The sequence below is a fragment of the Cynoglossus semilaevis genome, chromosome 14 (genome assembly GCF_000523025.1).
Source record: "Cynoglossus semilaevis isolate Cse_v1.0 chromosome 14, Cse_v1.0, whole genome shotgun sequence".
In the NCBI taxonomy this organism is placed as follows: Eukaryota; Metazoa; Chordata; class Actinopteri; order Pleuronectiformes; family Cynoglossidae; genus Cynoglossus; species Cynoglossus semilaevis.
Window position 1 is genome coordinate 15041512 of NC_024320.1, and position 10294 is coordinate 15051805.

The 10294-nt window shown below is 39.1% G+C and overlaps 2 protein-coding genes across 8 annotated transcripts in view; one reads left to right on the forward strand and one right to left on the reverse strand.

Moving 5' to 3' along the window:
* The first annotated feature begins 213 nt into the window (after positions 1–213).
* Positions 214–8383, forward strand: sts (steroid sulfatase (microsomal), isozyme S). Of its 3 annotated transcripts, none has more exons than XM_008325272.3 (11): positions 214–385; positions 1159–1217; positions 1388–1521; positions 1931–2052; positions 2272–2394; positions 2924–3335; positions 3410–3546; positions 5039–5158; positions 6224–6383; positions 6570–6691; positions 7330–7682. In XM_008325272.3, exons 3-11 carry the CDS (start codon positions 1388–1390, stop codon positions 7680–7682), a joined length of 1683 nt encoding a protein of 560 aa, XP_008323494.1. In that variant the 5' UTR covers positions 214–385; positions 1159–1217. The 3 variants fall into 3 exon arrangements, with proteins under 3 accessions (XP_008323494.1, XP_008323493.1, XP_024917959.1); XM_008325271.3 differs by having other exon boundaries at positions 217–385; positions 1340–1521; positions 7330–8383; XM_025062191.1 differs by lacking the exons at positions 214–385; positions 1159–1217 and having other exon boundaries at positions 1495–1521; positions 1931–2072; positions 2181–2394.
* pnpla4 (patatin-like phospholipase domain containing 4) overlaps positions 1920–10294 on the reverse strand; it is a 14205-nt gene continuing 5830 nt past the window's right edge. For 4 of the 5 annotated variants that reach the window (XM_008325269.3, XM_025062193.1, XM_025062192.1 and 1 more), the window contains exons 8-9: positions 5012–5070; positions 1920–2054 (exon numbers count right to left, since the gene is read on the reverse strand). In XM_008325269.3, the coding sequence (XP_008323491.1) occupies positions 5040–5070 (31 nt within the window). In that variant the 3' untranslated portion in view covers positions 1920–2054; positions 5012–5039. The remainder of the gene's footprint in view (positions 2055–5011; positions 5071–10294) is intronic. The other variant, XM_025062194.1, reaches the window with a different exon arrangement.

The following is a 10294-nucleotide window of genomic DNA, read 5'->3' on the forward strand; positions in this document are numbered from 1 at the left end:
ATTTGAATGAGTTACTATTTTTTCACGTGTTCGTGTTTAGTTTAACAGATATGTTTATTAGTAACAACGTGAGAACTGCTCAGATATTTTTATTTAAGATAAAAGAAAAAAAGGAAAAGAACTTTCCACGTTCAGTTTCCAGCCTGTCCTTCCACGTCCTTCCTTCCAGGTTTTGAAAAACTACAGCCCACAGGCATGCTGGGAAACACGACCAGGGACTATTTATTATTGAGCTCCTCAATAATATGCGGATGTGTTTGGCTGAATAGCGGAAGTAACGCGGAAGCCGAGAACGTCCGCTGAACTTCGGACTTCCACAAATAAACTTAAATTGAGACTATGACAAGTGAATAAATCCAATGACTTCTCACTGCAGGGACAGACGGTAAGACGCTAAGACTTGGCTAAAAAGGCTAAAACACATGTCGCCACGCGGTTTGTTTTTACACAGGAATGTGTCGAGTTAAAAATGAATGACAACATCAAATAAAATGAATCGAGTAATAAAATGAAATGTTGTCAAAAACGTTTATTACCAATGTTTGTACCATTCGTTAATTGTCTAAAGCGTTCAGGGTTAACATTCCCACCAGCTCAGTTCCGTATCAACATTATTTGGATTAGATTTCGCTCACTACTGGGTTATTATCGCTTTATTAATTGTTATTAAGTGTTTTACTGTAGGGGTTAAAAGGTATTTTTTTGAATGCGTGCAATGAAATTTAACAAATAAAAATGTTTGGTGAGATATATAGCAGTTATATAGCAGCGATATATCGTTTAACTGCTACTATAAAAAAATAAACATTGCAGCTCCGTTGCAGGTGCTGTTTTGTGTTTGTATGTGTGTGGGGGGGTGGGGCTAATGTAAAAACTGTAAAGTCCATTGAGGCTTGACTGACTTGATCATTTTTATCTGCTTATTATTGTACGTGATAAAAGTGTGTTTAGTTGATCTCATAGTTAGTGTAATTCATATAGAATAGCATTGACTAGAATAGAATAGAATAATGCAGTTTTATAACAGATGCTATTTATTGCAGTACTATTCAGTTAGAAAATACTGCTGTGTTTGGCGTTGGTGTTTGTTCAGCCATGTTTGAGGTTCTGTGTGTGATCCTTGTGTTAGAATGATTTATTCTCTGGTGTTCCATACAGAACGTCAGCAGTTTTGGTCCATACCTCTTAGGAGTTGCCCAGGAACATATCCCCACGAGGTGAAAATACTGACTTTCTCTATGGTCCACAGTATGTTACTGTAGAATAATCAGTGGGTTTTTTTCCTTTAAATTTATGTTTACAGTACTAGACTTCATTTTATTTGTGAATCACCTTGCAGTATTTCGTCCCAGACAACATGGCCTTTCCACTAATACTGTCAACTCAGATGCTTTTACTGCTGCTGTTGTCGGAGGTGTATGGCTTCAATCCTCAGACAAGCAGCCGGCCCAATTTTATCCTGATAATGGTGGATGACCTGGGGATTGGAGACCTGGGCTGCTATGGCAATAAAACAGTGAGGTAACAACACTTTGGCACTTTTTGTTTTGTTGAACTGTTGTTCATTTTGTTGTGTAAAAACTGCCACTAAAAAAGACTTGCATCATCACATATGCTTTTCCACCAGCCTTTTCTGACTGCAAACTAAATATTCTATACCCGGCACTAAAAGTCAAAGAACAAACATATACTGTAGACAAAGAATCTTTTAAACCAACGCCGACTTTTAGCAAGTGAGTTTTTTTCCAACAAAAGCTTCAGTTCCAGTTCTGAGCTTAAAATGCTGATTTTCTCTGGGGATGTTCATAGAGAAAGGATTTAAGGATAAGAAAAACTAACAGAAGTAGTAGTTCAAACATTTCAAACAAAGCCACAGAGAAAAATATTTGAAATCATCCTAACCTTCGTCTGATGAATTGCTCCTCTGCAGGACGCCAAATATTGATCAGTTGGCTCAGGACGGCGTCAAGCTCACTCATCACATCGCTGCAGCGAGCCTGTGCACCCCCAGCAGGGCGGCGTTCCTCACCGGACGTTACCCGATAAGATCAGGCCTGTACAAACACACCCATGTAAATATATATATTAATATAAAGATCTACAGTATATCACTGACAAAATGCCTGAGGTGGCACTGCAGGTGACAACAAGGATTCATTGGATTTTCTTTTTTTTTGTAGAGAACATGCCCAAACAGTTTTGACTTCATGCCGGGATGATTCAACAATTACATTAATAGTAGTATTTTCCTGATAATGTTCTCTCCAACAGGTATAGTAAATAAAATACCACCGGGTGTCTTCATATTTACTGCAGCAAGCGGAGGTCTTACAGACCAAGAGCTCACCTTTGCCAAGCTTGTCAAAGAACAAGGCTATGAAACAGCTCTCATAGGTTTGTCACAAATGTTCGTCTGTTTTTGCTGAATGTAAACTTGAAATCTTAGCTTATATGTAATTTGTTACTAATAAGAGAAACTTATTTGACACTCTGTTGGAACTGTTCCTGTTAACTAAAAGTGCTGATTTTCTAAATGGACTTTGGTATTGGGGGGAGCTGTTTACAAACTTAAGTGGCAGTGGTGGCTTAGTGATTGGGTCCGGAAGGTTGCAGGTTTGAATCCACCAGCTGCCAAAGTGCTCTGAGCATGGCACCATCCCCCAATGCTGCCCACTGTTCATTTTGGTAATGGGTTAAACTCAGAGGTCACAATGACAAGGAGAGCACTTTCCTTTCCTTTCCTTAAGTTTCCAGACAAAGCAGACTCTTCAGCTGTTTTAAGGCTGTTAAAGACCAAAGTATTCGTAGCTAGTTTGTCAAAAAAAAAAAAAGCCTCGGTAGTCAGGCAAAGCTTTTGTTGTATTGTTCGTCATTTCTGCAGTGCCTTTGTCATGATTTTGTCAATTGTTTTTGTCTGTCCCAGGAAAATGGCATCTGGGTCTTAACTGTGAACGCAGTGACGACCACTGTCACCACCCTGGTATCCATGGCTTCAGCTACTTCTTTGGTATCCCCCTGACTAACCTGAGGGATTGTCAACCAGGACATGGCACTGTTTTTGTTGTACATAAGTTCCTACCATACAGGGAGATAACTGTTGTCCTGGCCACTGCTGTTTTCCTCCACTACTTTGGAATCATCATCATTCACAGAGGGCTCATCCTGTGCCTGCTGTCTTTGCTGCTCCTGGTCACAGGTCTGATCCTGGGATTCATCACTCTAGCCCCCTATTTTAACTGTGTTCTTATGAGGAACCACAGAGTTCTGGAGCAGCCATTCCACTCTGAAAACCTGACACAGAGGATGACTCAGGAGGCAGCGGATTTCATACAGAGGTAAATATCAAGATGTGAAATAAGTCTGTATAACTGTAGTGATGATATATATTTCATTCTTCTGTTTCCTGCAGGAACTCAGCGAAGCCCTTTCTGCTCTTCTTCTCTTTTCTCCAAGTCCACACAGCTTTGTTCGCCTCTGCAGCGTTCAGAGGAACGAGTCAGCACGGAATCTATGGAGACGCAATCCATGAGGTGGACTGGAGTGTTGGTAATGCCATCGTCAATAACAGTTACTGATCCCACCTACACCTACTTTATTCTGGTTAAATACATTTACAACACCTGGTTTTCATTCAAACCACCTGTTGTTGTTGTACTGCTGCCCAGCATTACAGGATGAAACCGTTGTATTTGGTGACTTTAAATCCTTCTTTTAAACTCAACGTAGTAACAGACAGTGCACCAGACACGGCAGCAGTAGAACAGGATTTATGTTTGTCTCATTAAAACACTCATTTTCTCTAAGGACTGTAGGAGAGTCACTGATGCTCTGAACTAGACCATTTCATTTTTTTCTTTGCCTTTACTTCTAAATGACTTTTTTCCCATTATCCTGGCAAAATCCAGGCTACAAATTAAAATGTCATCTGTGTGTAAGGAATTGACAAAGTCTATCCATTCAATACCATCTGTTTCCTGAATTCTGGTCAGGGACATTTATTTATTTATTTATTTATTTTGCTTAAATAGCTCATTTCAGTCTAATTGCTGCACAGATTCAGAGACTCCATGTGATCCCGCCCTACAGTGGACTGAACATAGGGGGTTGTTTTCCTAATGAATGTGTAATTACTCCAGTTATTTTAGCTCAAGGTGTGTAGTGTCAGCACAAAGAAGTAGAGAGCGCAATAATTGCTCTGTCTTTTGCCAGCTGAATGATTGGTCTTTTTTTTCTGGCTCCAGTTTTTGCCAAGAAGCCTTTTTGATCTGGACCTCGCGGTCAGGATGCTTAAAGGAAAATACAATAGTGTGTAATAAAATTTTACTGACCATTTGTCCCGGCGTGTCTTTTTTTGTTTTTTTTACTTGCGACTGCGATGCAAATATTTTATGATCACACCCTAAACGCTTCCCTAGCATATACGGTTTTATTTCTTAATCATTAAGGGCACAGACCTCAGAGAGTGGGAGTGTCAAAGACGTACAGTGAACAATTACATTTAATTAGATTTTTTTTAAAAAGTTGCAGCCACTTTGAAAATTAAGTTTTGCCTATTTTTCTGTATAAAATGACTTGGATCTATTCGACACTTTCAGCTTGCCTTTGTCTGATTATCCTCTTCATCACATGCCAGATATGATGAAGAGGGGGGGGGGCACAGATCTGGACCGCAGCCTGGCCAGTCAAGCACTCATTTTTAGGAAATGGCGTTTGTAACTCTCTCGGGCAATATCTAAAAATACTGGTGGTATATTTTTTTTGTGTGTCGAAAATACTTTCTGCAGTGTGAATACATTTTAGTCTTTACAAAATATTGAATAGGCCACTTTTTATGTGACAAAAGTACTACTTTGTAAGTTGCCATTCTGTTTAGAAAAAGAAGTTACTTTAATGGTACACAGGAGAATCTCATTCCCATTACAATTAGGGTGAGTCACACTGTTGGTAAATAGAGATGCTTGATATTCTAGCTCTGCAGGTTTTCTAGTGTTTGAAAAGCCTGGTGATCTACCTGCATTTATGTCCTGTCTGCTCCCAGGTCACATCCTCAACACCTTGGACCGACTGCATCTGAGGGAAAACACACTGATTTACTTGACCTCTGACCAGGGGGCTCATCTGGAGGAAACCCCCAGTGGATCCAATGGAATATATAAAGGTATAACCTCAGAAAATATCTACATTTTCTTACTGCATATATTCACAAAGTATATAACCTCAGTATACACAAAAAAGGAATACATTTTTCCCCGATGAAAAAACATGTCCCTGAGATGCCACAGTCTTTATTGAACATAAATACACCATTTAACTTTTTTTTTTAAATGCATGTGACAAAACACTGGAGCAGGATGTGAATAGGGCAGTATTGTAAAGATACAGAGCCTTACATGGACTCAATGTCTGCAAAATGTTCAGGGGCAAACACTATTGTAAATAGAAGCAGCTTTATGCAACTGAAAACCCAGTTAAACTATGTAACATCCCTTTAATGGTAGGCAACAAAAATGAATTCAGTTTCAATACAGCTTCAGTGTCATTTTTATGAAGCCAGTTCAAGGTCAATCCAGTGTGTGTGTGAGTGTGTACCAAAGCTGTACCCACTTACTTTTTTTTTATTTACAAGCATGCATACTTGTAATTTCACACTATTGCATGCATAATATTCATGTAATTGATCCAGTGTTTATTCATCGGGAGCTCCTGTGGGATCTTAATATCATTTGGAGGAAGAGGGCGCCTAAACTGCAGCCCTGCACAACGGAATAAATCAAAAGATTATATTTAAAATTCAAAATTCGAGGAGACTTCTCTGGAAACGATAAAACTTCTCCTTGTTGGACGACTAACAACATGTAGATAGTGCAGAAATAAATTAAAGTTAGAATATTTCGTATCAGACTTGAGGTGAACTGGTGCGTCCTCAGACAGTCCACGGCAGACACTTGTCAATGATTCATTTCATGCTGCCAGACTGGGGCTCAGAGTTTGGACTGAGATTTGATGTAATCTTTGCATTTGGACCCAGAAGAGATCATTCCAAAGGCAGAGAATGTTTTGTCAGACAGACTGTATCTGTGCCGCTCTTTTATTTCTGCCAGTATGCAGTCTTAAGGAGACGCCACTTCCTTTAAGTTAGCAGCAGGGAACAACAGATTTACATGTCCAAAGAGGTGCACTTTCATGACCTTGTGTTGTTTTCTTTTTTTCCCTCATTAAACAGCAGGGAAAGGTACAAATTGGGAAGGAGGCATCAGAGTGCCTGGAATTCTTAGATGGCCAGAGAAAATCCCTGATGGCATAGAAGTGGATGAGCCCACCAGCAACATGGACCTTTTTCCAACAGTGGTACGATTGAGTGGAGCTTCAGTCCCAGCAGACAGGTGGGATTTAGCTATTATAGGCAGAGCAGGCAACACAGAGCTTTATAATTAGACTTAAGTAAGCTTGACGTTAGTCCAAGGAAACTGAAATACACAAAAAAAGACCTTTGATGAATACTGCACAATATACTGCACAAAATTACCCACATCTCAGAAAAGCTGAATCACTATATTTAATCTTCCCAGAGAAATCGACGGATGTGACCTCATGGATTTGCTTCAGGGAAAAATAGAAAGGTCGAACCATGAATTCCTGTTTCACTACTGCAACATGTACTTGAACGCAGTCAGATGGCGTCCACAGAACAGTAAGTTGGAAAAGTCAACACCAAAACAGGTGTTGATGAGGAAGAGTCAGCCACGTCCATCACCAACAGAGATGGATGATAGATTTTCAGCCATCCTATCTAAGAGGTGGCCAGAGAAATTAGAATGCACAGACCTAGCTAACTTCAGGAACCCAACGTTAGCTTAATTAACCAAAGGTATGCTCCCAAATATCTGAATGTTGGCTAATAATACTGCACAAAAGCTATATATGATCCACAACATAACTAAAAGAACCCTAGAAAATCAACCTAAAAAGCCAAGTATCACGTAACCATTGACAATCACTCAAGGTGCTGAAATCTAAAGCCCAGCCTTTGTTGTGGGCTGAACACGGTCAACAATTCTAGAACAGTCCATCAGAACTTACAATGCTTCAACCAGAAATAATGAATTTAAAAAATAAAATGTAGACTCTGCCTCAAAATGTAGTTTATGCTAACTGCATATTTGATTTGGGCCAGATATTGCCTGCGAACCTTGAGTTTGACACAAGTGCCTTAAAAGTAAATATATTTGACATTGGATTTCTTAATTTGGGTTAGTGGCAGTGGATTAGGTCTCTAAGTAACAGGTCGTCTTTCCCAAAATGGACTTTGATTTAACTTTCTGGTTTCAGGGAATTCCGTGTGGAAAGCCTTTTATTTCACACCAAACTTCTACCCTGAGAACACTACTACATGTTCCAGCACCAGCCTCTGCCACTGCGGGCCAAATTATGTGACCTACCACGATCCTCCGCTGCTCTTTGACCTCTCAAGGGACCCGTCAGAAACCACCCCCCTGACGCCAGACACAGAGCCGGAGTTTGACTCCATCCTGGCTGTGATGGCAGAGGCAGTGGAGAAGCACCAGAGATCAGTGAAGCCTGTGGAGATGCAGATGTCCACAGGGAACATCATATGGAAGCCCTGGCTGCAGCCCTGCTGCTCTACGTACAAACAGCTCTGCCAGTGCCAGCAGGACCAGTAGATCACACCAGTCACTGGTGTCCAGGCAGCACAGGGTCTGGACACAGGGTCTGACACAGGGTCCACAATTTGACACAAAGTGTCTACTAAACTGCCTCCAGGTTTCACTACCGTGTGAAAAGTTACATCAACTTTGGAGGAGTTTTTTGAGTGTTTACGTAGGCAACAATTTGTTTTCCAGATATGTAGGTGTATTGAAAATTGGAATGAAAACTACAACGTAGCGTTTCAGAATAAGTGGAACAAGAAAAATGGGAACAATCCACTAAATTTTTAGTCACAGAAGGATTTTCTGTGCTAAGAAAGCAAGTCTTGGCCCAGACTTTGGTCGAGGCTCTATGTTTACTTGGTTATATGTTTGACACCTTCACATATTTCTTGAACATTAAAGGTTATTTGCCATAGAAATTTGGTGGTTTTTTGATGAATGTTTATTGGGTGGGTTGGTTTGTTGTTTGTTGTTGTTGCCCACAGCTTGTTAAAAATCCAGCAAACATTCCAGCAGTTGGTTGCAACAAATCCAGTGTTCGAAGAGAAGATGCCTCATGACAATAACACATCTACACATTTGTTTCACAAATGTATTGTTCCTAACTGTACTACTGGAGAAACAGGGGTAATAATAAGTTATACAAGACTCCTGGTATTTGAACAATACTTTGCTGTTTTATAACGGTAATAAAACTGAGACCTGCATGACTATTTTTAGACATTCCATCAAATGATGCTCAAAACTGTCCTTGGCACTTCATGCCTGAATGAAAGCAGTTTTCCGAAGCAGGTTAGTGTCTGTTAAAGGTAGAACTGAAGCTGCTTGTACAGAAAACAAGATGTTCACAATCTTTAGTCATGAATTAGATGAAGTAAAAGTGTATACTGTATCACTGTATACACTGTGATTTTGCTGTTTGTTTTGGCATGTGACTGATTCCATAAATTAAGTGTCTATATTAGCCTGAAAAGGCTAATATGGTATTTTCTATAGTTGAGAGAGCTAATTCTTAGCCTGAAATGACCAAATAATCACCAACAAATAATAACAACCATAAGAACTGAAGACTAAACTTTCACTCTTAGTCACCCAAATGTTGCTCCAAAAATGATCCACACAATAGCCTAATAGCTTAAGAATAGCCCAAACCTAATTATAAGTAAAATGTAAAAGTTAGTGAATGGTGTTAAATTAATACAAACATGGCTAAAAGCGAGTTAAAATTAAGACACAAAAGAAGTCAACCTAAATTACGCCTCATCATTAAAAGACAAGTCTGTCACAGTGACAGGAGCCCCATTTAATACAGTTTTATTTGTTTCTGAGGTTTGTCGATCAAAGCAGAGTTTTTTTTGTTTTGTTTGAGTTGTTTTTACGTGTGATGGCTGTCCGTCACTGTCAAGCCTTCAACACACGGCTATATTTTCTCTGTGGGTCGAAACGTGCCATGTATTTCTGGTCTCCAGCTGTCAATCTCCTGTGCTGTGTTTTATTGAGTGTAAAGCAAATTTCCAGAGAAGTGACAGATTGTAACCGTCAAACATCTTTTAGTTGAAGCCATATTGACCTCAAATAAAATGTCCCCGTGGTTCAAAAAGTCTCTTTGCTTTACAGCTAAGAGTTGATCTTAGGAAAAACTTTTGCCAACAGTAAGACTTGAGGAGTAGATGAATCAAAAATGACCTCCTTAATCAGGTAAAAAACATAACTATTCACAAAATCAAGCGGCGCCTGTCATCAGAGGACGAAAAATCGCTAACAAAAGCAATATCAGTTGTGTAACTTAATTCCATTTTATTTAAATGTTGATAAAACAAATGAGTCCATAGTAGAAGAGATTTAAGCTAAAATACAGAGATTTCATTAGACATTGGTACAGGAGAAACTTACAGTAACTAGGTGGCCTATAATAATTTAATAATTAATTAATTAATTTAAAAGTTTTGACACACTATATTAAAAGCTATCTCAGTTTTGACACACTATATTAAAAGCTATTAGGTATGTTACCTAACAGCTCAGAGGAGGCATTGATCATGTATTTTCTCCATTGCTGAAGGTTCATAGAAAAGTCATAGAATCACACTATAAAATATGAGGCTGGTATCTAAGTCTATCTTACTGTCCTGTGTTTGTATTTTCTCTTCTTGAGGAGATCAGGCCTGCTTTCTTTCAGTCTATTGTTTGCTATTGGGACAGTGCACTGAATAACTGCACTTCCAAACCCTGAATTATTCTCTCACACTAGTCAGGAAACAGCTGGACGTGTCTCGAAGCAGCGCTGCAGCTCGGCAGGAGTGTCTACTGTAGTAATGTTGTTACACAGCTCAATCACATTTTCCATATCAAGCTTTGACGTGGGCAGAAGCACAAGGTGTAAACATTTGTGTTTTGCCTGCAGATGCAACCTCAGGGGGTTTTCTTTTTCATTTCATTCACTCTGGAATCACTTTGAAATTTTTTTATCAAGAGAGATAAATAAAAAAAGTATATATTTCAATTTCAATTCGTTTAACAGAGATGTTGCATACATATATATACATACACACATACATACATACATACATATACACATATATATATATATATATATATATATATATATATATATATATATATAT

Bases quoted from the DNA above. Each gene is read 5' to 3' on its own strand.
- sts (XM_008325271.3), top strand. From the start codon at position 1,358: ATGGCCTTTCCACTAATACTGTCAACTCAGATGCTTTTACTGCTGCTG. The intron at 2,395-2,923 runs GTTTGTCACAAA...TGTCTGTCCCAG, and splicing joins CTATGAAACAGCTCTCATAG to GAAAATGGCATCTGGGTCTT. The intron at 6,384-6,569 runs GTGGGATTTAGC...TAATCTTCCCAG, and splicing joins GCTTCAGTCCCAGCAGACAG to AGAAATCGACGGATGTGACC.